Below are 27,010 nucleotides of genomic sequence, written 5' to 3'. Positions count from 1 at the left end.
TCCAGTCTCCTCCAGTCTCCTCCAGTCTCCAGTTTCTCCAGTCTCCCAGTCTCCTCCACACCCCAATTTCCTCCAGCATCTTCAAGCATCCTCCAGCCCCCAGTCTCCTCCTGTCGTCCCAGCCTCCTAAAGTCTTCACAGTCTCCTCTAGTCTCCTCCAGTCTCCCCTAGTCTCCTCCAGTCTCCCCTAGTCTCCTCCAGTCTCCTCTAGTCTCCTCCAGTCGCCCCTAGTCTCCTCCAGTCTCCTCTAGTCTTCTCCAATCTCCCCTAGTCTCCTCCAGTCTCCCCTAGTCTCCTCCAGTCTCCCCTAGTCTCCTCCAGTCTCCTCTAGTATCCTCCTGTCTCCCCTAGTCTTCTCCAGTCTCCCCTAGTCTCCTCCAGTCTCCCCTAGTCTCCTCCAGTCTCCCCTAGTCTCCTCCAATGTAACCACTGGTCCTATTAGGGGAGGCCCAGAGCACTTGAACAGGGCTGATTAACAGCTCCTCTCATTAGCATCAGGCTCACCTGGAGTGGGCCCTGGCTCCTCTGCTGCCTCCCTCCCCTCCCCTACCTCCCCTCCGTCTCCTCCACAGCAGTTCAGGGCCAGGTGATTTGGATGACTCACCAGAGAGTGAGCAGCCCAGGCAGTGCCAGAGCAGGAGCTACTCTGGGCCCACATTGGGTCAGCCTCATGTGCCTTAGAGCCTCAGCCAGCCCACCTTGATGATTAATTTTAATATTTGAGTACAAGCAACAGGGGACATGTGACACGTCTGCGTTGGCTGTCTTCACTCCCAGGTCCTTATGTGTCTGACCTTGACCACATTGTATTCCCCACTGGGCTGCCCTTGTTTAAGCCAAATTCAATATTGCGGAATACTTGTCTTAACATGTCCATTTGGCTTACCATACACCCAGTGTTATAGTTGCACATCGGTGTTAGCTACACAGTGTGACGCCATCAGGACTGTTCTGATGTAATCATTCTCTCAGATGGATTCTAATGAAAAGAGACGCGTGTTCAGAGCAAATAAACAGCTTGCAGATGCCCATGATAAAAATGGATTCAATATACATAATTGATCTTAGCTCCTTGTGAAGCTAGCTGAGGAGCGAGAGAGAAGATGCAGGCTCTTGATACTATCCTGATCGTAATGATGGCCCGTGAGGAGGGAGAGGAGCAGGGGCGACGAGCCGGAAGATAAGATTCGATGACTTTTAGAATGCCTCCCTATTTACCCCAAACGTTGCCGGTTGCGAGCCACGTTTAAAAGAAACTCCTTTACATGCTTCCAGTGAGTGCACTGCTATCACAGCCGGTTTTTAACTGCAAATGAGGAATTCGTGAGAACATATCTCCGACCAATCAGCAGACAATTGCAGTTTCTGTGATGTTTGTGCGACCTGCGTGCCTACTCCTTAGTGTGGGTAGAGCCAAAAAAACACTGTGCAACCCTGGTTTCCATGGACACACTGTCAGGACTGTGTTGGTGGTTTTAATTATGGAATAGCATTTTATTTTCCTTTAATTTATCCGTAAACGTAGGAGGTGGTGTCTTTCAGTATCAACAATTGTAACCTATTTCCTGTGTGTACTTATTTCCATGTGAGTGTCTGACCGTAACATATACACTACCATTCAAAAGTTTGGACACACATACTCATTCAAGGGTTTTTCTTTCTTTTTTTTTTTTTTTTACCATTTTCCACATTGTAGAGTAATCACATTGTAGACATCTACACTATGAAATAACCCATATGGAATCATGTAGTAACCAAAAGAGTATTCAACAAATCAAAATAAATTGTATGTTTTACTTTCTCCCAAGCCACCCTTTGCCTTGATGACAGCTTTGCACACCATTGGCATTCTCTCAACCAGCTTCACCTGGAATGCTTTTCCAACAATCTTGAAGGAGTTCACACATATGCTGAGCACTTGTTGGCTGCTTTTCGTTCGCTCTGCGGTCCAACTCATCCCAAACCATCTCAATTCAGTTGAGGTCGGGTGATTGTGGAGGCCAGGTCATCTGATGCAGCACTCCATCACTCTCCTGCTTGGTCAAATAGCCCTTACACAGCCTGGAGGTGTGCTGCGTCATTGTCGTGTTGAAAAACAAATGATAGTCCCACTAAGCGCAAACCAGGTGGGATAGCATATCGCTGCAGAATGCTGTGGTAGCCATGCTGGTTAAGCGTGCCTTGAATTCTAAATAAATCACAGACACTGTACCAGCAAATCACCCCCACACCATCACACCTCCTCCTCCATGCTTTACAGTGGGAACCACACATGCAGAGATCATCCATTCACCTACTCTGCGTCTCACAAAGACACATCAGTTAGAATCAAAAATCTCAAATTTGGACTCATCCAACCAAAGGACAGATTTCCACCAGTCTAATGTCCATTGCTCAGGTTTCTTGGCCCAAGCAAGTCTCTTCTTATTATTGGTGTCCTTTAGTAATGGTTTCTTTGCAGCAATTTGACAATAAATCCCTGATTCACACAGCGAACAGTACAAATAAAGAAAAACCCTTGAATGAGTAGGTCCAAACTGTTGACTGGTAGTGTATTACATGCCTTACATTCTGTGACACTGTGTGTCTTTTCCAGAACGATCATGAACGGCAACCTGCGCGGTATCCAGGCCAGAGCCTTCTCCCAGAACCCCCACCTCCGCTACATGTGAGTGGTGTTACTGTTACCTCCATCTCTCTCTCTCTCTCTCTCTCTCTCTCTCTCTCTCTCTCTTTATTTCGCTCTCTCTCTCTCTTTATTTCTCTCTCCCTCCCTCTCTCTCTCTCTCTCTCTAGGAGTCTGTTACTGTTAAACACAGATGAGAATATACAGTACATCACATCCCCTCTTCGTGTGGATTCTCCCCCTCAATGACCTTTGACCGGCTGCTTTGTTCACAGTTCACAGCCCTCTGACTCTCCCTCTTACTGACTGATCTTCCTTTGACAGCGAGATCTTCAGATTGACTAGGCCACATATTAACCAAGGCATGTGGAGTTTAGATAAGTTTAGCACAACCTAGAGACCATCACCACAGCCATTTCTACTGAATATGCAGGCGTCCCATTCCACATGGGGCCCACAAACCACTCTAGCGCAGTCCCTGTCCCATTCCAGGCATACAGTATCCTAACATACATAATTCACCCCTCCTCTACAGGAAGTAGTGTGCTCCCGCTGCAGTGATATCCTAGTCCCAGGCTGCATTTCAAATAGCACTCTATTCCCTTTATAGTGCTCTTCTTTTGACCATGGCCCTGGTTAAAATAAGTGTACTATAAAGGGAATAGGGTGCCATTTGGGACTCAGCCCCCAGTTCAGTTAAAGTACAATGCCTGGGCTGCTTCACACACGGCTGAACACAGTTCCACCATGTTATGGTTGCTGTGTCTGTTCATAATGTATATATGTGGTTTGTAAGATAGGCTGGGCCTCCAAGCAGATGCATTTATTCCATTCGATCTTTCAATATGTATACACTCCTCACTAGCAGTGTACATATTCAGAATGAACCCAATTTCAGGTTGGTGAAAAGTGCAGTGGTTTGTGTTAAGAGTGAGGGAAGGGGAGGTGGTTTGGGGACTATATGCAAGGGCTGAGTGGCACCGCTAGCGAAGTGTTGCTGATTTCCATAATAAAGGTGAGACTTCTTGAGTGTGACAGCGCTGTTATTTCCCAATTTTCCCAGAGTAAACAGTGAGGAAGAAATTGAATAGCAGTCTACTACCTGGAGTCACCAGTCTGTAATCTCAGCTGTCAATCACACACTTCAGTTCAGCAGTCCCATGTCTTTTGAGGTATTCATCACTGTTCTTGTGTATGTTTGTTCGTATATATGTATGTACATTTTCGTGTGAGTGGATACACATGAAAGTTCATGTGTGTTGAGAAAAATAGTAAGAAAACTGTGTGTGTCTGTGTGTGAAAGAGAGAGTGTGCGTGCACGCGTGCGTGCAACTCTTTATCTTATTTTACAAGATTCAGGGAAGCTGGCCTTGACTAGAATGCGTAACAGTGTCCCGTGCAGTGTAACTATGAGAGACCGAGATCTGGAGTCGACTCCATCATCTCTTCATGTGATAACGGGAAGGACAGTCATTAAAATACCCACCTTTCACTGTCCACTGTCTCAAACAGAGCAGATGGACATGCTAATGGGCTCTCATTATAAAGGATGATAGGATGATGGCTGAAGAAGGCCACACATGCCCCATACTGTACACGTCTACCTCTGGAGCTGCAAGGACTCGGGTTATAGAGCTGGAGGTTCTAGAGAGTCATCTATGCACCTTAGATCTATGCACCCTGTTATAGAGGGAAGTGTTTTATTACAGCTCTCCTTGTGCTTAGTGGACAATGTCTTTCACGCTGCGCTGGGTTTTATGTAGAGAAAACCCTAGATTTCCAGAGCGGTCATTCACATCACGGTCATATGGGCCAGCCCAGGAGCAGTGTGGGAGCAGGCTCCCTATGCTTTGTGTCACAAGCATTCCATCTAAATTATCCCATAAATCAGCTCAGTGCTTGCCTGGCTGCCCAGACTCCTTGCTCCAGCCAAACGCCACACCACACACACAGCCGTTAGTTTCTTCGGATTTGAGTCCGGATTTGAGTACCTCCCCGACCCTTCACCGAATGTGAACACATTCGGGGCTGTCTTTGATACGATCCAATCGCTGATGACTTTGTTTTGTACATTGCCCCTTGTGCCCCTCCTCACAACGAACGGCTTCAATGATGTCAGTCTCGGTACTAAATATGCAGCGAGCGGCAGAGCAGTGGAAGAATTTAGTGTGAGTCGTCAGGCTAGCTCAGTGCAGCAGGGCCTCAGCTCCACAGGAGCATAAATAGCATAAATAGCTAACTCCTGGCAAGCTGGGAATGGTAAAGATACATTCTATTGTGGGCTTGAGAAATGTACAGTAAATTTTCCATCATTTCATTTGAGCTATATGTTATTTAAGTTATTGTATTGGGTTTAAATCAATTTGATCTGCAATTCTATATTATATATATTTGTATTAATATTTGTTTTCTCTTGGACCTGAATGTTCTTTGACCCACAGTGCATTCCTATAAACGGTGCTTGACTTGGGCAGGAGCTCACCGGAGTTGAGTACCGGCACCTCTTAATGTTCTACTGTTTCTGTTCCTCTTATAGAATACAAATACTGTGGAGTTCCTGCACCTAAATACAAACAGTACTGGCACCCAAAATGAGTACAGTACCAGCACCTTTTTCAGTCCGAGGTCAAACACTGGCTGTAAACACATACAGAGGGTCCCACTATCAGTCGTTTATTCAAGGCCTTTATCCTGAAATGGATGGAAATGGGCTCTCAACTGTTCTAGACAAAAGACAATGGAATCAATACCAAAGCTCTCTGCGTTTGAACTTACATTGCCCAACCTGTTTTTGAAGTCTAAGGTTCATTTCTTGTGTCTCCTACAATGTGTGGCAGTAATGTAAGGTTGCTGTCTGGATTTCTTCAGGTCCATCTTTTTTATCCCTTGATATGAGAGGACAACCAATATGCAGTATCTTGAGGGATCATTGTCAGGGGGAAGTTGTAAAGGTTATTCCCTCCAGTAGTGGAGGAGGGAGACCAAAGAGTCACTCTCATTAAATCTTCTCAACCCTATGCCGTGTGTCTTCACACTGAAATGTCACTTACATAGTGACTTCCAGGGATGAAACGCCCCCACCAGCCCACACAGGGCATTCTCTCGCTATCTCTCTTTCAGTCTCTCTTTCTCCCTCTCGCTATCTCTCTTTCTGTCTCTCTTTCTCCCTCTCGTACTCTCTCTCTATCTCTCTCCCTGATGTGACAGCCTACAGGGAGGAGGTCAGAGACTTAGCAGTGTTGTGCCAGGTCAACAACCTCTCCCTCAACATCAGTAAAACCAAGGAGCTGATCGTGGACTATAGGAGAAAAGAGGGGAGAGTACGCCCCCATCCACATCGACGGTGCTGTACTGGAGCGTGTCGAGAGTTTCCAGTTCCTTGGCATCCACATCACTAAGGAATTAACATGGTCCACGCACACCACAACAGTCGTGAAGAGGACACGGTAGTGCCTAGTTTCCCTCAGGAGGCTGAAAAGATTTGGCGTGGGCCCTTGGATCCTCAAACATTTCTACAGATGCACCATCGAGATCATCTTGACTGGCTGCATGACTGCTTGATATGGCAAATTCCTTGACCGGAAAAACGCTAGAGGGTGGTGTGGACTGCCCACTACATCACTGGGGCTGAGCTCCTTGCCATCCAGGATCTCTATACCAGGCGGTGTCAGAGGAAGGCCTGAAAAATTGCCAAAGACTCCAGCCAACCAAGCCACTGTTCACTCCGCTAATGTCCTACAAATGGTACTAGAGAATTAGCTTTCAGACCAACATGCACCGAGACAGCTTCTACCCCCAAGCTACTAAATAGCCATAAGACTGCTAAATAGTTAATTAATGGTCTCCTGGAATATCTGCACTTGTACTGATCCTACGCACACTCACTAGTCTATATATGCACACTAAATAGTGTACACACTCACTCACACACACGACATTGACACTCCCACACAAAACCCACACACATACCGATACAACACAAACACACACTGACACACGTACACACATACAGTATACACACATATACAGTGCCTTCAGAAAGTATTCAGACCAATTGATTTCTTCCACTTTTTTTCCATTTTTTCTCTCTGTACTTTGCTCCATTCATCTTTGCTTCGATCCTAACTAGTCTCCCAGTCCCTGCCACTGAAAAACATCCCACAGCATCATGCTGCCACCACTATGCCTCACCGTAGGGATGGTGCCTGGTTTCCTCCAGACGTGACGCTTGGCTTTCAGGCCAAAGAATTCAATCTTGCCTACATCAGACCAGAGAATCTTGTTTGCCATGGTCTGAGAGTCTTTAGGTGCCTTTTGGCAAACTGCAAGCGGGCTGTCATGTGCCTTTTACTAAGGAGTGGCTTCTGTCTGGCCACTCTACCATAAAGGCCTGATTGGTGGAGGGCTGCAGAGATGGTTGTCCTTCTGGAAGGTTCTCCCATTTACACAGAGGAACTCTAGAGCTCTGTTAGAGCATAGCGTTCTTGGTCACCTCCCTGACCAAGGCCCTTCTCCCCCGATTTCTCAGTTTGGCCGGGCGACCAGCTCTAGGAATAGTTTTGGTGGTTTCAAACTTCTTCCATTTAAGAATTATGGAGGCCAATGTGTTTTTGGGGACCTTCCCCAGATCTGTGCCTCGACACAATCCTGTTTTGGAGCTCTATAGACAATTCCTTTGACCTCATGGCTTGGGTTTTACTCTGACATGCACTGTCAACCGTGGGACCTTATATAGACAGGTGTGTGCCTTTCCAAATCATGTCCAATCAATTGAATTTAACACAGGTGGACTCCAATCAAGTTGTGAAACATCTCAAGGATGATCAATGGAAACAGGATGCACCTGAGCTCAATTTCGAGTCTCATAGCAAAGGGTGTGAATACTTATGTAAATAAGTTATTTTCATTTTGTTTTTTTGTAGGGGCTGATTTGTAGGGGTCCAGATATTGATCTGGTACTGGTACTTCCTGTATATAGTTCCACATTGATCTGGTACTGGTACTCCCTGTATATAGCTCCACATTGATCTGGTACTGGTACTCCCTGTATATAGCTCCACATTGATCTGGTACTGGTACTCCCTGTATATAGCTCTACATTGATCTGGTACTGGTACTCCCTGTATATAGCTCCACATTGATCTGGTACTGGTACTCCCTGTATATAGCTCCACATTGATCTAGTACTGGTACATCCTGTATATAGCTCCATTCTTGTGTATTTTATTTAATTCCTCTTGTTACAATTTTTTATTTTTACAATTATTTTTAAACTCTGCATCGTTGGGAAGGGCTCATAAGAAAGCATTTCACGGTAGTCTACACACGTTATATTCGGTGCATGTGACAATAATATATATATATATTTTTTATCTATCTATCTATCTCCTCTTCCTGCTTTTGCCATGGTCCTTGTTGCAATGGCTCAGCCTTCTTCATCTATTTTTCTACTTTGTCCCCCCCCCCCCTCCCCCGTTTAAGAACCTTCCTCAGCTGCTGAAATGACATTGCTTATTATTCATGTCGGGCGTTGATATAGCCGATGCCTACAATCAGTATGCTTCTCACGGGAAAGAGAGAGGGAGAGGGCCAGAAAAAGTCCACCTCCGCTGTGTGACTGTCCCACTGAATCTGTCCCTCTCTGCAGAATGAGGGATCTCTTTGACAACCTCTTGAGTCAGTTACCCAGCTTTCCTTGACCTGTCTGTCCTAGTGCTGTTCCTGTACACACATATGTACACCATAGCTGTCTGTTTAGTCTTGATGTGCAGCCCTGTGACAACATGAACTGTGACTGTTAGCTGGGAATCCCATCAATCCAATCGGCTCCTACAGATGTAGAATCTAAATTTGATCACCCTGTTGCAGGAGAAAATTCCTGTATGCAGGAAATGTTCAACTTGTTGTGTATTTGAGATTTAAAATGGCTTCTGAAGTGTTTAATTTACACTGAAATTCAGATTTGATTTTCCCTATCGAAAAATATATCAACCCCTACCAAAAATGTCCATTGACTATAATCCACATAATAATTCACATTTCCTGTTGCTGCAGGATTTCTTTCCTGCTGTAGAAAATAAAGATCCCATATCCACAGAAAATGGTTCATAATGTTCTACTATATAAAGGAGTGTATCTGATGCCACAGTCTTTTAACAGTTTTGAATTTATGGAGGTATTTGCACCTTAAATGATGAAGTGTGTGTAAGTGTGTCTACTGATAATACTGTGCACGTTGTGCAATCTATGCATCTGTGCTTACACAGCAAATACCATGCAAATGTTGGCAAACCACATCATATGGAATGTGTTGTGTGATATCACTGGTACTGAATACAACAGTTATTTATTAGCGTAAGAACAGATTTGAATCATTCCACATTTACACTATATAGCAGAACCATACAAAGATACACAAACACCCGTGGCGGTCGGTGCCGTTTAAGATGAGGGCATGGACTTATTTCTATTACAGCATATTGGATGACTGTCATTCATATTACATTCACCCAGGTCAATGTAACATTGATAGGTTAAGGCTACTATATGATACTCCAATTTTCCCTATACCCATCATGATGTTACCACAACCTGGCCTACGAATAAGCTTTTAAAACGTAGGTGCACAGGTTGAGAGAAATATTTTAGTAATCAAGGTGACAGACAGTGACACATTCATTACCGTCTTGCACACTCTGGTCTGCATCTACCTGATCTAGGGTGTTGCAAACTAAAGTTTCTGTTGGACAAATTCAGGTCTTTTCATCCCCGTTTTGTTCCTTTTGCTTCCGATTAAGAAAAGATTTTCAACAGAATCAGCAGAATGAATACACCCCTGATCACCTGCAAACCCAGTTCACTTTCATAGCAGCCACGTACAAACAGCATCATCACTTTGATTGTTATATTATTTCTTATCGCACCTACACACTCTCCTTCTCTCACCTTTTCCCTTTACTTGTGGACTCCAGGCGAAAAAACCTTTCCAAGCCAAACCTTCATACCATAACCGCTAACCGCTACACACAGCATACATCGTTGTCACCATATTAGCTAATTTCATAGTCAACATAGCTAATAGAACTAATGCGTTAGTAAACACTCAACAATCATGCAGTAATGTGTAAAGCAAGCAGTTTATTTCCTCCTCTGAGGAGCCTCCAGTGACACACACACAGGCACAAATACAGTAGGTGCCCTACTTCAGTCTGTAACCAATGTTTAGGGGAAATAGCTCTTGGTTGCCTCCCCTAATTGACATTTATCGCGCAGTGATTTTCTTGAAATATTGTTGCAAGGACACTTATTACTCAATAATCACCTTGCAATTCTCCAAAGATGGCTTTTTATCGTCACTGTTTAGGGCTGGGTTCCTCAACTGGTGGCCAGCGGGATGAATTTGGCCCACTGATGATTTTATTTTGCCCCAAGTTTTCTGAGCCAAAAATACATGTTTCATTATTGGACTTTAAAGACTGTAAAAACACAAGAAATCCGCTCCAAGTGATTTTAATTTGGAAATCTGTTTCACAGTATTCCCATACTTGATAGAAAGATGTGATTATATACAAATGTAAGAAGGGTCAGAATTTTTTATGTTTTAGTCAAATATTATATGTGTTGGCTTCTTGCGGTCAATTTGCAGTCTACAAATTATTTGTAATTATGTTCCAGCCTCCTGACCATCCACTCAAGAAAAAATCAGCATGTGTCTGAATCTAGTTCATGATCTCTGGTCTGGGGGAAGCACATCCGAGATGGATATGCCCACTTTGAAATGCGTTGAGGCCAGAATCTAAATCATGAGATTGAGATTTCTTTCATAATTCTGCCACAGTATCTGGTGGCTGTGTTTCTAATTTGGCACCACAGGAATAAACATTTTAACATGTTCCTTCATGGGTGATAAATGCATGATGTTTATGATTTGCAGGTTTTGAATATGGGCCATGGCTGTTTGATGTTTGGGGGTGGATCAGGCTGCTGTGTGTGTGTGTGTGTCTGTGTGAGTGTGTGTGTGTGTGTGTGTGTGTGTTTCCGCGTGTGTCTGCGTGTGTCTGCGTGTGTGTGTGTGTTCCCTTTAGAGTCACCATTGCACAAGATTAAAGAGTCATTAGGCTCCCACAGTACCCTACCGTACCACAGTAAAAGATCAGTCTCATGACCCATGGTTATATATGGCTGTGAAAGACTGGGGACCAACCACTAGGTAATTCATGCCAAGGATTGATATGGAGTAGAATGAAATGGAAACAGCGTCTGTACAGTCTGTACATTTGACTTATTTGTCTCTTGAGTAACCAGATTTAGGCGCATGAACACTGGGGCGTATTTCTTTCTGTCAATCTTTCTGTCTCGTTTAAATCTCCTCTCTGTTCGCTCTGTCTTACTCTCTCCCCGTCTCTTTCTCTGAACAAATCTCCTTGCATCTGCTGTCACCCGTGTGCTCTTTTACCACAGGGGTGATCACAGCAGGAACCTCTCACGCGGGACGACTTGGCAGGGCACAGGAGTTGAGCTGAAAATGAATTTGACTTTATCACACTCTCCCCATTGTGCCTCATCGCCATGTATAAGTAAAACGCTATGATCTTTCTTTAAGGAGGGGTGATAGAACGTTTAAGGCTGTAATTGGCTTTTTATGTGAGGCCTGGCGTTATTGTTCAACGGTAATCAGTGTCTGTGAACTCTCTCCACGGCTCGTTCTCAGACAAGGCCACACTATTACAGAGGGAGAGTGAGCGGTGGATGGCGGGAGGGATGGAGAGGGGGATGGAGTAGAAGAATGAAGACGGGGGTGGAGGAAGAGATGCAGCTTAACGAAAGTAGCGTCTTCTTCCGCCACTAGAGTTGATTAGATCAGGTGTGTTGGTGGATGTGTGTGTTTGTACACGTGAGTGTGTGTGAGTGAGTATTGTATCTCTGGAGTGATGTGTCACTGCATTATCTTTCAGTTGGAGCGGTGGATCCTGATGCCTGTGTGGGCGGTTGCTCTAGAATGTTGGCGGTGTGCGTAGAGAAGGTTACTGAGTTCCCTTTGGCCATCTCTCACCTCACTCCCACGGCCCAAGCTGTTCTAGCCGTAGTGGTAGATGTAGCCTGTAGTGAAGCGTGCTCTGTGCTGCTCCACAGGTGCCTGTTCTGCATGCGGGGGATGAGAGGGCCAGCCAGGGATAGCGGGATAAGTTGACAAGTCCCTTCTGACCACCCCAATAGTTTATGTTCAGATCACATCAGAGAGATCTGTACCGCAGCGAGAACAGCTTTCACTACTTAGTGCGGCCCCCTGAAGTGGCACTTATTTGCTGTATGCAAGGTCGCCTTTTTGTTGTCTTAGTAATGCCTCATCATCGCTCCAACCCCCTCTTGTCTCACATCTGTGTAGCAGAGGTTCTGTTGTCTTTTCAACCTGTAGGTCTGATGTCTGATTGGAGGTTAACTTTATAGTAATACTATTGGTCAACAACTTAGATTTTTTATCCAAGCAACTCAGGGTGTTTTCACATTTGGTCCCTTTCAGCCAATTTTTGTGAACTCAGTGCAGTTTGTTTCATTTTTTGTGTGCAGTTAGAACACTCCAAAGGAACTCAGACCCCTCAAAAGAGCCCCCGAATCTAACCAAAACTGAGTTTGGTTCACTTGAATTCTGCGGTCTGGTTCCCTTTTTTAGGGTAATGTGAACACAAAGCTCCCCAAGTTCGCTTTTCATTATTCCCGCATCACACACTAGACTACAGCAACACCATTTCCCCTGCCATAGCCCCTCACATTGGTGCCAGAGAGAAAATGATGGTGAAAAAAAGAGAGAAAATGATGATGAAAAAAAGAGAGAAAATTATGATGTATAGGTTCGGGATTGTCAAGGATGCACAGACATTCTCAAATATTTTTTGAATTTTTAGTTTAGATTATATGTTTGCAATATGTGATCTATAGCCTAAGAGAGTTTCATAAGCTGTTTATTCTATTGGGGGGTTTGAATAGTGTGAGAAGATAACAACATATGTGACACGCTCTATCATAATAAGTCAGAAGTTGCTATGACTAATTTACATATAAATTGTGTTTTTTTTAATAAAATAATGACTTTGTTTTCATAATCTGTATGTATTATCACCAAAATATAGTGTTTAATCTTTTAAAGGATGAAACATAGCAACGGAGCACTTTCACATCGGTTTGGTGGATGCTAGCTTGTAACACATCACATCAGGCTTTCGCAGCACTATTTTATCGGCACAATCAAAACCCTCCCCTATTCTTAAATCATGAATGAATTACAAAATAGCTAGCTAGCTATTTTTAATCAAGCTACATCATCCTATTCAATCGGATGATTTTCCTGTTTCCCCAATCAAAAAGCTAAACCCATCATACATAGTCCCACTGTCACTACTGCCTACACCTTAGCTAGCTAGCTTAGCTTTCTAATGTATCAGTGGATTCCCAGGAGAGAGAAATCGCTAGATTTTTAAATAGTAATGTCGTGCTGCAAGCTGGTTCAGACGATCAGTGGAGTCAACTTATTTTTTACCCTGAGTCGGAGAGGGTCTCTTTCAACGACTCCGCAGACGAAGTCGAGTCCCTTGAGGAGGCAACTGAGGAAGACCACCCATTAACGGTGGATCCATCAATTACTGTGCTTTAGTCGGTCCAGGGGGGGATATGTTAGTGATGCTGGGGAAGAAATTGAAAAGACTTGCGAGATCAGTTGCACTTGCAAGTCCAATGAATGGAAGCTCTGCTATTTGATTTTTACCCCCAAGGAGATGGTCAAGAGACGTGACTAGATTAATTAACTCACCAATGGTAAGTGCTTGCCATTCAACTACTGGTCAACTTTAGTTGGCTGTCAGTCAGTAATGTGTAATGTGTCTGTCCCTCTGTCAGAGTCTGTGTTTTTGTATGTGATAAGGCACAAGTAGACCGACTAGTTAGATAGCTAGTGTATTAAAGACAAGTGTGTGTGTGTGTGTGAGTGGGTGAATGTGTGGCATGAGAGATGGAGAGAATTTCGGGATTTGTAGCCTATGCAACCTAGCTAGCTATGTAGCGAATAACTTCTGTGACTTGTGTGTCTGTGTGTGCGCGTCGGCAATGTGTAGCCCATAAAACATGTGTAGTAACTTTTGGGACCTGTGTGTGTGTGTGTGTGTGTGTGTGTGTGTGTTTATATTTGTCCTATTTGTCCTAAAGACAGGTTACATACGTGCATGAAACTACCATCTATAAAGTAATCACATACCTTTATATCAAACATGACCCATTTACAATAACAGTATAACATGACCCATTTACAATAACAGTACAAGTGTTAAAGAATTACACGTTGTTATTTGTCTTATTTTTCAGATAAAAAACATTGAGTGCTCATTGGCACGGTCGCAAACAGATAGGAAGAAACAAACAGAAAGGACACATCAGAGGACATCATTTGTTCCTTTATAGGCAGGAAATCTGCAGAGAGACATTCAAGTTTTCATCAGAGTAGTACAACTAGATTTTTTTCTGTTGTTTTTGGGGCTGCAACAGTATAAAAAAACATTTGTAAGGTATTTAATAAAAATTATCCGTAGGCTGTATAATGAATAGAAGTAAAAGAGCTGAGAATACACTGTGCCTTTCAGCACATATTAAAGGCATGTTTTAAATCATTTATTTCCTGGTTTCAGAATATCTACAAAAAGCTGACTACAGTGATAAAGTTCTATAAGGAACATGGTGAGGTTCAAATGAAGGTGTGGTGGTCGTCTTTCCAGCAATCTGTTGCTGTCCTACAAAGAAATTAAGAGAATCGTCCAGTATGTCAACAACTTTGCCGATGTCCACGAGATGCCGCTCCTAGGATGGATCCCTGGATTTAAGAAGGAAGACATACGGTCGCTACCGACATTTGAAACCAAGTCCTTTATCTGACACAAGTACAAAACTATGATGTGTGATCATGGTGGGTGTTTTCCTAAATCTTGATACTTATATTTGTATCAAACGTTCGTCAGCTTAAGCCAAAGCCCACCTGAAACGGATCCAAAGAGATTGTCAGTCCTTATTCTCTGGTGACGTGTGTGTCTGGTCAGATTTTCTTTCACGTTTCTCATTCTAGTTGCTGCTTAGAGACCAGAGCATATTCTGACCCTTTTATCTTTCACTCCCTCCTTTCCCTTCCCTGTTTTATATCTCACCCCCTCCATCCCCTTCCCTGTTTTATCTCTCAACCCCTCCTTTCTCTTCCCTGTTTTATCTGTCACCCCCTCCTTTCCCTTCCCTGTTTTATCTCTCACCCCCTCCTTTCCCTTCCCTGTTTTATATCTCACCCCCCCTTCCCCTTCCCTGTTTTATCTCTCACCTCCTCCATCCCCTTCCCTGTTTTATCTCTCACCCCCTCCATCCCCTTCCGTTTTATCTCTCACCCGCTCCATCCCCTTCCGTTTTATCTCTCACCCCCTTCTTTCCCTTCCCTGTTTTATCTCTCACCACCTCCTTCCCCTTCCCTGTTTTATATCTCACCCCCTCCTTTCCCTTCCCTGTTTTATATCTCACCCCCCCTTCCCCTTCCCTGTTTTATATCTCACCCCCCCTTCCCCTTCCCTGTTTTATCTCTCACCACCTCCTTCCCCTTCCCTGTTTTATCTGTCACCCCCTCCTTTCCCTTCCCTGTTTTATCTCTCACCCCCTCCTTTCCCTTCCCTGTTTTATATCTCACCCCCCCTTCCCCTTCCCTGTTTTATCTCTCACCCCCTCCATCCCCTTCCGTTTTATCTCTCACCCGCTCCATCCCCTTCCGTTTTATCTCTCACCCCCTTCTGTCCCTTCCCTGTTTTATCTCTCACCACCTCCTTCCCCTTCCCTGTTTTATATCTCACCCCCTACTTTCCCTTCCCTGTTTTATATCTCACCCCCCTTCCCCTTCCCTGTTTTATCTCTCACCTCCTCCATCCTCTTCCCTGTTTTATCTCTCACCACCTCCTTCCCCTTCCCTGTTTTATATCTCACCCCCTCCTTTCCCTTCCCTGTTTTATCTCTCACCCCCTCCATCCCCTTCCCTGTTTTATATCTCACCCCCCCTTCCCCTTCCCTGTTTTATATCTCACCCCCTCCTTTCCCTTCCCTGTTTTATCTCTCACCTCCTCCATCCCTTTCCCTGTTTTATCTCTCACCCCCTCCTTTCCCTTCCCTGTTTTATCTCTCACCTCCTCCATCCCCTTCCCTGTTTATCTCTCACCACCTCCTTACCCTTCCCTGTTTTATATCTCACCCCCCCTTCCCCTTCCCTGTTTTATCTCTCACCTCCTCCATCCCCTTCCCTGTTTTATCTCTCACCCCTCCATCCCCTTCCCTGTTTTATATCTCACCCCCTCCTTCCCCTTCCCTGTTTTATCTCTCACCCCCTCCATCCCCTTCCCTGTTTTATCTCTCACCCCCTCCTTTCCCTTCCGTTTTATCTCTCACCCCCTCCTTCCCCTTCCCTGTTTTATCTCTCACCCCCTCCATCCCCTTCCCTGTTTTATCTCTCACCCCCTTCTTCCCCTTCCCTGTTTTATCTCTCACCCCCTCCTTTCCCTTCCCTGTTTTATATCTCACCCCCTCCTTTCCCTTCCCTGTTTTATCTCTCACCCCCTCCTTTCCCTTCCCTGTTTTATCTCTCACCCCCTCCCTTCCCCTTCCCTTTTTTAGCTCTTTTCAGATGTCGTTTACTCTGTGTGACTGTCATAAAAATGCAGGAGCTGGGATTGTGAGAGGGTTGGTTGGGCACATCTGCATGTGCTGTGTGCTGTGCCCAGGGATGTATCAGAAAGAAAACATTTGTTTGAGTATAGCCTATACACATTCTCTGTGACATGCATTTATAACAGATGTTATTTAACATAGTAATTTATTCATTATTTATCCTCCCAAGTCTTATCTCCGAATGTAATCTGACATGGAAAAACTATGGACTACAACCATGATATGTTTGAGGACTACATGGGCTGTGCACGTGTTTGTGCGCACGTATGTATGTGGAAGTCCAAGTACATATGCGCACCAACACGTGCACACCATATGTAGTCCTCGAACATATCATGGTGTGAACATGTGCAGTGTGAGAGTGTTTCTCTGTTATAATGTATATGTAGCCTGTGACAATATGTCAAAGTAGCCTATACATCCTGTTGCTTGTATGTGTACAAACGTGTGTGTGTGTATGTGTGTGTGTGTGTATGTGTGTGTGTGTGTGTGTGTGTGTGTGTGTGTGTGTGTGTGTGTGTGTGTGTGTGTGTGTGTGTGTGTGTGTGTGTGTGTGTGTGTGTGTGTGTGTGTGTGTGTGTGTGTGAGTGAGTGAGTGAGTGAGTGAGTGAGTGAGTGAGTGAGTGAGTGAGTGAGTGAGTGAGTGAGTGAGTGAGTGAGTGAGTGAGTGAGTGAGTGGTTTGATGACACACAGCATGTAATTCCATGTAACTTGCTTGATATTTGGAGTAGAGTAGATTGTGTTGCTCATTAGAAAGCTAATATTCTCCTCTTCCTAGCACTGAAAAACACTCCAAATGTGTTTTTGTCAGTAGCCTACATTGGGTGTATGATTATCAATTACAGCATTATTTAACCTGCAGTTATTCTTCTGCTATTTATTCTGTTATCAATAATATTTACATGTTAATAGTATCTTCTGATTACAATTATTATGTCTCATCTTTTAACTAAATGCATTCTAAGTAGGTACAGGGCCTTCAGAAAGTATTCATACAACTTGACTTATTCCACATATTGTTGCGTTACAGCCTGAATTCAAAATTGATTAAATATATGTTTTTTCTCTCACCCATCTACACACACTACCCCATAATGACAAGGTCAAAACATGTTTTTAGAAATGTTTATTGTTTAGAAACATTTATTGAAATTGAAACACAGAAATATCTCATTTACTTAAGTATTCACTAACTAACTTAATACATGTCAGAATCACCTTGGGCACTGATTGCAGCTCTGAGTCTTTCTGGGTAAGTTTCTAAGAGCTTTGCACACCTGGATTGTACAATATTTTTCCATTATTCTTTTCAGAATTCTTCAAGCTCTGTCAAATTGGTTGTTGAGCACAACCCTTTTCAAGTCTCGCCATGTAGATTTAAATCAAAACTGTAACTCGGCATCTACATATACAACATCTACAATCACATACTGTTTTAATTAAAAAAGTAAAGGTACAATATCACATTTAAGTAAAATGAAATATACACATAGGCCATAGTCTTGTTTTAACATCAAGGAAAAAATGGTCACTGTCTTCTTGGTAAGCAACTCCAGTGTAGATCTGTGTTTAAGGTTATTGTCCCGCTGAAAGGTGAATTAACCTCCCCGTGTCTGATGGAAAGCAGACTGAACCAGGTTCTCCTCTAGGATTCTGCCTGTGCTTGGCTCCATTCAATTTATTTTGTATCGTGAAAAACTCCCCAGTCCTTAACGATTACAAGCATACCCATAACATGATGCAGCCACTACTATGTTTGAAAATATGGAGTGGTACTCAGTAATGTGTTGAATTGGATTTGCCCCAAACATAACACTTTGTATTCAGGACAAAAAGTTAATGGCTTTGCCACATTTTGTGCAATATTACTTGAGAGCCTTGCTGCAAACAGGATGCATTTTTTAAAAATATTTTTATTCTGTACGTACAAGCTTCCTTTTCACTCAGTAATTTAGGTTAGTATTGTGGAGTAATTACAGTACAATGCTGTTGATCCATCCTCCGTTTTCTCCTATCACAGCCATTAAACTCTGTAACTGTTTTAAAGTTACCATTGGCCTCATGGTGAAATCACTTTCATTCTTCTTTGACAACTGAGTTAGGAATGACACCTGTATCTTTGTAGTGACTGGGTATATTGATACACCATCCAAAGTGTAATTAATAACTTCAACATGCTCAAAGGGATATTCAATGTCTGCTTTTTTTTAAATTTACCCATCTACCAATAGGTGCCCTTCTTTGTGAGGCATTGTGGTAGAATCTGTGTTTGAAATTCACTTCTCGACTGAGGGACCTTACAGAGAATTGTATGTGTGGGGTTATTTCACACAGAGTCTATGCAACATAGTATGTGACTTGTTAAGCACATTTTTACTCATGAACTTATTTAGGCTTGCCATAACAAAGGCGTTGGATACTTAATGACTCAAGACATTTCAGCTTTACATTTTTTCTTAATTTGTACACATTTCTAAAAACATAATTCTACTTTGATATTATGGAGTATTGTGTGTAGGCCAGTGACACAGAATCTCAATAAAATCCATTTTAAATTTAGGCTGTAGCACAAAATGTGGAAAAATTCAACGGTTGTGAATACTTTCTTAAGGCACTGTATACAGCAAATGTATTACAAATAAAAAACAGAAATACCTTATTTACATGAGTAGTCAAACCCTTTGCTATGACACTCGAAATTGAGCTCAGGTGCATCCTGTTTCCATTGATCATCCTTGAGATGTTTCTACAGCTTGATTGGAGTCCACCAGTGGTAAATTCAAATGATTGGACAGGATTTGGAATGGCACACACCTGTCTATATAAGGTCCCACAGTTGACAGTGAATGTGAGAGTAAAAACCAAGCCATGAGGTCGAAGGAATTCTCCTTAGTGCTCCGAGACAGGATTGTGTAGAAGCACAGATCTGGGGAAAGGTACCAAAAAAATGTCTGCATCCAACCTGACAGAAAGGATCTGAAGATAAGAATGGGAGAAACTCCCCAAATAAAGGTGTGCCAAGCTTGTAGCGTCATGCCCAAGAAAACTCAAGACTGTAATTGCTGCCAAAGGTGCTTCAACAAAGTGCTGAGTATAGGCGGTGTATACTTATGTAAATGTCATATTTCATTTTTTTTAATGTATTTTTTGCACTGTTTGTTGTATCTAGCTGTCCGATAACACATTCTGATGGAATGGCTTGTCCTGCACTTTGTAAAAACCCACAGTGCATTGAGTGAGTGTTGTAAAAATATCTTGGTTCCTTTCTAAACATAGCAATGAGGACTCACCCCATAAAATAGGTGAAGTGAACTGGTAAAATAGGTGAGTTCACATTCAAAGGCAAGGGCAGTGTGAATAAAAAGAGATCTGAGTTCTTTGGCTTTTTTTTTACCCCAGAGTTCACTTTAAAGAGGACTGAGATAGGACTATATTCAAAAACACCCTCAGATGCTTTTAAAAGAGTCTTAGCTTCATTGTTTCTTCCTCATTTTTTTCCCCATAGTGCAGAAACACACATGTGGGTTCTTCTCACGTGAATTAAAAAAAAGAATGTTCCTGTCATTTGAGTAGTGCTTTAAAGTGAACAGAAAAGCTCCCCCGGTTCCATAGACACCTCTCAGCGACATCCCCCTGTGAAAAGATGTCGCTGTAGAAAAGATAAAAGCACTCACAGGCACCCTAAAAATAGCCTTGGGAATGGGGCCTAATTGGTGTATTTGTCAGATGCACGTCAGATGAGGCAGTGTTCCTCAGTGTTCCTCTGACAGCCAAGGCCACTGACAGGGTCCCACTGACACTGGGGGTGGAAAGCACTGTGGCCACTGACACAGGGAGGGAGATAGGAGAGGGGGAGAGGGTGAAGTCTGGGGTGCAGGGAGGGGATCCTAAGGGACAGGCTGGAGACTGCTGCTCCTTTAGGTTATATTCTTGAACTGGTCAGTAAAGATATAAAAGAGTTGAAGTGACGAAAAGCTACTACAATGGAGAGTTTTTATTTAACTAGGCAAGTCAGTTTAGAACAAATTCATATTTTACAATGTAGGCCTACCCCGGCAATACCTGGACCAATTGTGTGCCGCCCTATGGGACTCACGATCACGGCCGGTTGTGATACAGCCCAGGGTCTGTAGTGACGCCTCTAGCACTGAGATGTATTGCTTTAGATCGCTGCACCACTCGGGAGCCCCAAAATAAAAGATCCCAGGTGTTACTGTAGACAAAAATCAAACTTGAATGTGGGCACCGTTTCGGACAGAGGACAGCGATACGAGTGCACAATTGTTGAAAAATGTGCATTCTTTAAAGATAAAATAATGGTTAAAAGTCTGGGCAAAAGACTCACTGGCACGGAAATAGGCATGGATGATCAGTTCCTGAAGGAAATTGCAAAACGTCACAAAGTTCTGTTCCCAATCGTCAATGTGAATAGACTAAAAGGGAATCATTTAGCTCTCGTAGTCGATCAAATTTACATTGATAACCAACTGTTCCGAGTCACCAAGACTACTCCATGGCTATTCTAAATAATACAAAGTTCCCATAGAGGAGTTGAATATTGGAACACCCAATACTATCCATGGTAGGGATTGTAACAACAACAACAAAAACAGGACAACATTAAAATACAAGAATTGACAAAGAAATCATCTACAAATACAGTATACCAATCAAGATAGGGAAAGTTGTAATAAATAATTACTATTAGACTTTCTATTTGTAGTATTTATAAATAGATAAATTACAGCATTAGAAGAAAGGATAATTTTTGAAATAATACATCTTCAAAATGAGGTACTGGAACACAGAAGTACTCAGAAGCCTGAAATGAGGTACTGGAACACAGAAGTACTCAGAAGCCTGAAATGAGGTAGGAATCAACATGGTAGAGATAAAAACACAGGAAACAGAGGACAACGAAGGCCCAGTATGTGGGTATGTGCAGGTGTATTGTGATGGAAGGTGGGGTTTGTGTTTTTGTGTTTGGAAAAGTGAGGGGTTTAGTGAGTGAAAAATGAAAATGGTTGCAAATGCCAGAGCCCATGTGTGTCTGCGAGCATGTCACGCCCTAGCCATAGAGAGGCTTTAATTCTCTATTTTGGTTAGGCCAGGGTGTGACTAGGGTGGGCATTCTAGTTTCTTTATTTCCATGTTTTCTGTTTCTATGTTTTGGCCGGGTATGGTTCTCAATCAGGGACAGCTGTCTATCGTTGTCTCTGATTGGGAATCATACTTAGGCAGCCTGTTTTCCACCTTAGTTGTGGGTAGTTGTCTGTGTTAGTGGCCTCACGGTTGTTTGTGTTTGTGTTTGTGACATTTATGCCATTAAAAAAAATGTACGCTGACCACGCTGCACCTTGGTCCGGTCGTTTCCCTGACGACGTTCGTGACAGAGCAGGAGTTGTGACAGAGAGAGCTTTCAATGTGCAGATATGGGATGTACATAATACAAACAAATATATATATATATATATATATATATATAGTTTATTTATTTATTGTCCTATTTATTTATGTTTTTATTTTACCTTTATTTAAGTTAAGTTAAGAAAAATCATGATGGAACAGTCCCCAACCCTATACCACCTGAGCAACCCACACACTAAGGAGAAGTCCTTACCTGTTTTATAGGCCTACTGCAAGTAGCCTATACATAGCCAAGACAGAAAGATAAACACAGGTCAGAGACCCACTAATGCAGCACTACACCCTCAAGAGTCTGAGCCTGCCTGGCAGGGCTGGTCCAATAAATCTAAAGATCCCGGATGTGTGAGCATAATATACAAGGAGTTTCTCAAAGCTGCTAATGAGAGCTTTGATGACCTTGTACCTAGCCGGTGGGAATTCCAGTGGGGTGCCCCCATCCAGGTAATGGCAGTGCTGGCAACACTAGCTGCATTAACCCATGGGGAGGAGGAAACACTCGGACAATCAAAGAGGGGGCAAATTATTGCGCCCCTGGTGGCACAAGATAATCAAAAGGTCTGACTGCACAGAGATGCTTGAGAAAATGGTCACAACTGGAGACCAGTGTGTTTGTTTTAGCGGAAAGGGGTGAATCTGAGCGCCATCAGCTAGGACTTGACATTGGTTAGTCAAATCTCGCCATTATTGATCAATTTTGCATGCCTTCTCAAACAGCTACAACTGGATTTGCATTCACATATCAAGTCTTCTCTTGAGCTGGGCTCAGGGATGGGACAACTGCTGAACTGTTGACAACTGTCGAGCTTGTGGTTGTTTGTGGTGGAAGGGTGGTGTGTGTGTGTGTGTGTGTGTGTGTGTGTGTGTGTGTGTGTGTGTGTGTGTGTGTGTGTGTGTGTGTGTGTGTGTGTGTGTGTGTGTCACACATCTGCTGCTATGGGGTAATGATGTTAGGGACAATATAATTGTTTGCCAAAATAATAATTGCTTGCCAAAAATGAAATGTTTGCAATGCCTATCCTGGTTATAGGTAACAATCCTTCATATTAACTGCCTACATTATTAAGCATATTATTCGTTAATTATGGAAATAAATTGAGATATGCAAGATTTTTTTAACATATGCAGTGCATTCGGAAAGTATTCAGACCCCTTGACTATTTTCAAATTTTTGTTACGTTACAGCCTTATTCTGAACTGGATTAAATGTAATGTTTTCCTCATCAATCTACACACAATACCCCATAATGACAAAGCGAAAACAGGTTTTTAGAATACCTTATTTACATACGTTTTCAGACCCTTTGATATGAGACTCGAAATTGAGCTCAGGTGCATCCCACCACAAGTGGACTCCGATCAAGTTGTAGAAACATATCCAAGTTGTAGAAACATATCCAAGTTGCAGAAACATATCCAGGATGATCAATGGAAACAGGATGCACCTGAGCTCAATTTCGAGTCGGAATACTTATGTAAATAAAGCATTTCTGTTTTTTATTTAAGCATTTCTAAAAACCTGTTTTAGCTTTGTCATTATGGGGTATTTTGTGTAGATTGCTGTGGAAAAAGGCTGCAACGTATGTGGAAAAAGTCAAGGGGTCTGAATACTTTTCGAAAGGCACTGTACATATACTGTATTTACAAAAAATATATACTTTTGAAGTCCGAGGTTTACATGCACCTTAGACAAATACATTTAAACTCAGTTTTTCACTATTCCTTACATTTAATCCGAGTGAAAATTCCCTGTTTTAGGTCAGTTATGATCACCACTTTATGTGAAATATCAGAATAATAGTAGGGAGAATGATTTATTTCAGTTTTTATTTCTTTCATCACATTCCCACTGGGTCAGAAGTTTACATACACTCAATTAGTATTTGGTAGCATTGCCTTTAAATTGTTTTAAAATCTTCTTTAAATTTTCGCCTAAAATGACATAGCCAAATTTAACTGCCTGTAGCTCAGGCCCCGAAGCAAGGATATGCATATTCTTTGTACATTTTGAAAGGAAACACTTTGAAGTTTGTGGAAATGTGAATTGAATGTAGGAGAATATAACACAATAGATCTGGTAGAAGAAAATGCAAAGAAAAAAGTTTTTTCTACCACGATCTTTGAAATTCAACAGAATTTTCATCACTCTGGTTGTAATTCCGATTGTGCCCACAAGATGTCAACAGTGTATGTGCAAAGTTTCAGACGGATAACTTGAAGTATGAGCGAACTACATTACATTTAGTGTAAAGTCACCCAGGTACATTTGGGCAAATCGTTAAGGAGACGTTTTCATTCATATTAAATTTTTCTGCAAAAACATCGTCAAATGTTTATACTTGGACTTTGATTTAGCTTTTCCAATATTAGTAGCCATATTATAAGTTCAACATTTGCAAAACCACCAGTTTTCATAACTTCCTAACTCTGAATATTCTTATAATTTTTGTTCAAAAGAAAAAGGCATGCTGTCACAGAAGGTTAGCACCTACATTTTGCGACAGACACAGGGTTCCCAGAGACTCCCGTAAATCCCAGCTCATTGGCTATCTAGCTAGCTTTGTGTGACCCCGATTGGTGCTTATTTGACAAAGTTAGAGTTGTTCAAGTGAAGACCGCCCGCGTCATCGGCGTTCCATGAAGGCGTCGCTCTCTGACCAAATTTGTTGTCCTATAGGACATACTACACCCCTAATGATATAGCGAAGTCTGGTTACGTTCTAGGATCTCTGAGGAATACATACGGATGTGATTTGACTGGTTCAAACCATGTTTAGGGTTAGATTTTCACAGATTCCTTTCTTTGCAAATTGAACGAGTGGAAATACAAAATCGATCGTGCATGCTATATGGACCTTTTTAGGATTTGAAAAATGATTTTATCTAACAAAATGACACTTCATGTTATCTCTGGGACCCTTTGGATGATAAATCAGAGCAAAATTTCAGAATGTAAGTACACATTTCACCTTCAGCTGTGAATTTATCAAACCTGTCGCAGTTAATTTTTTTTGATATTAGGAGCTCTCCTCAAACAATAGCATGCCATTTTTTTTTAGCTACTGTGAATTGGACAGTGCAGTTATATTAACAAGAATTTAAGCTTTCAGCCGATGTAAGACACTTATATGTACCGACATTTGTTGTTTCTCTAAAATATGCGATGCATGACTTACAACTGTCCCATTGGCACTGCATGACTTACAACTGTCCCATTGATGGGATGCCTATCCCCTTGGGTCAAACGTTTCAGGTAGCCTTCCACAAGCTTCCCACAATAAGTTGGGTGAATGTTGGCCCATTCCTCCTGAGCTGGTGTAACTGAGTCAGGTTTGTAGGCCTCCTTGCACGCACCCACTTTTTCAGTTCTGCCCACAAATTTTCTATAGGATTGAGGTCCTATAGATTGAGGTCCTTTGTGATGGCCACTCCAATACCTTGACTTTGTTGTCCTTAAACCATTTTGCCACAAGTATGCTTGGGGTATGCTTGGGGTCGTTGTCCATTTGGAAGACCCATTTGCGACCAAGCTTTAACTTCCTGACTGATGTCTTGAGATGTTGCTTCAATATATCCATATAATTGTCCTACCTCATGATGGCATCTATTTTGTGAAGTACACCAGTCCCTCCTGCAGCAAAGCATCCCTACAACATGATGCTGCCACCCCCGTGCTTCATGGTTGGGATAGTGTTCTGTTCGGCATGCAAGCCTTCCCCCTTTTCCTCCAAACATAACAATGGTCATTATTGCCAAACAGTTCTATTTTTGTTACATCAGACCAGAGGACATTTCTCCAAAAAGTTTTGGAGCAGTGGCTTCTCCCTTGCTGAGCAGCCTTTCAGGTTATGTTGATATAGGACTCATTTTACTGTGGATACAGATACTTTCGTACCTGTTTCCTCCAGCATCTTCACAAGATCCTTTGCTGTTGTTCTGGGATTGATTTGCACTTTAACGCACCAAAGTATGCTCCTCTCTAGGAGACAGAACGCATCTCCTTCCTGAGCAGTATGACGACTGCATGGTCCCATGGTGTTTATACTTGCGTACTATTGTTTGTACAGATGAACGTGGTACCTTCAGGCATTTGGAAATTGCTCCCAAGGATGAACCAGACTTGTGGAGCTCTAAAAAAATATATATATGAGGTTTTGGCTGATTTCTTTTGATTCTCCCATGATGTCAAGCATAGAGGCACTGAGTTTGAAGGTAGGCCTTGAAATATATCTACAAGGACACCTTCAATTGACTCACATGATGTCAATTAGCTTATCAGAAGTTTCTAAAGCCATGACATCATTTTCTGGAATTTTCCAAACTATTTAAAGGCACAGTCAACTTAGTGTATATAAACTTCCGAACCACTGGAATTGTGATACAATGAATTATAAGTGAAATAATCTGTCAGTAAACAATTGTTGGAAAAATGACGTGTGTCATGCACAAAGTAGATGTCCTAACCGACTTACCAAAACTAGAGTTTGTTAACAAGAAATATGTGGAGTCGTTGAAAAACTATGTTTAATGACGCCAACCTAAGTGTATGTAATCTTCTGACTTCAACTTTGTATGGGGGATTGGAAATTATGCAGACACTGATGGACCCCACAATCTATCTGCGGTATTGAAGCTGATCTATCCCCTAAACAAAATTAAAAAGGTAAAGTCCATTATCACAGCCCTTCTGTCAAATATCCCAATCCAAGTCCTGTGCATGGATGACAATTCATTCACCATATTTTCTTATTTTATTTTAGCTCATTGACTTGCCATTAATATTTCAGGCTGTCCATTCATTTTTCATCATACCTTTTGACCATCTGCAATAATGCACTGCTGATCATTAAGGCCAAATCATGCAGTTGTCTGATTGAATCTGCCCTGGGCAGTGTCACCTTCACCTTCACCCCCATCCCCTACCAATCATTGTCTTAAATCTATTTGTTCAATTCTATATAATTTACAGCATTGTTTATGCAGAGGTTTTTCTTATTCACAGTGGGTTATTTTGGGAGACAGATTGGATGTAAATGATAGGCATTGTGATGGTGAATATAGCTGTCACTCAAACCATTGGAGCTCCGCTTCTGAGACTCTGAGCATCCATGAAGTCTGGACTTCAGTGGCTCGCCTGTCAATCATCTCACTGCTGGTTGAAACGTGCATTTATAACAATATACAATCACTCTTATAGATCACTCTTATTGAACCATACAGGTGTAGGATCT

General features: G+C 42.4%; 1 protein-coding gene across 6 annotated transcripts in view; it reads left to right on the top strand.

The window, feature by feature from the left end:
- ntrk3a (neurotrophic tyrosine kinase, receptor, type 3a) overlaps positions 1 to 27,010 on the top strand; it is a 254,726-nt gene that overhangs the window by 33,662 nt on the left and 194,054 nt on the right. For all 6 annotated transcript variants that reach the window (XM_021568341.2, XM_021568366.2, XM_036953153.1 and 3 more), the window contains exon 3: positions 2,597 to 2,668. In XM_021568341.2, the coding sequence (XP_021424016.1) occupies positions 2,597 to 2,668 (72 nt within the window). The remainder of the gene's footprint in view (positions 1 to 2,596; positions 2,669 to 27,010) is intronic.

Source organism: Oncorhynchus mykiss, chromosome 2, assembly GCF_013265735.2.
Source record: "Oncorhynchus mykiss isolate Arlee chromosome 2, USDA_OmykA_1.1, whole genome shotgun sequence".
NCBI lineage: Eukaryota > Metazoa > Chordata > Actinopteri > Salmoniformes > Salmonidae > Oncorhynchus > Oncorhynchus mykiss.
Note: the sequence above shows the minus strand (reverse complement) of the source record. Positions and strands in the feature narration are given on the sequence as shown.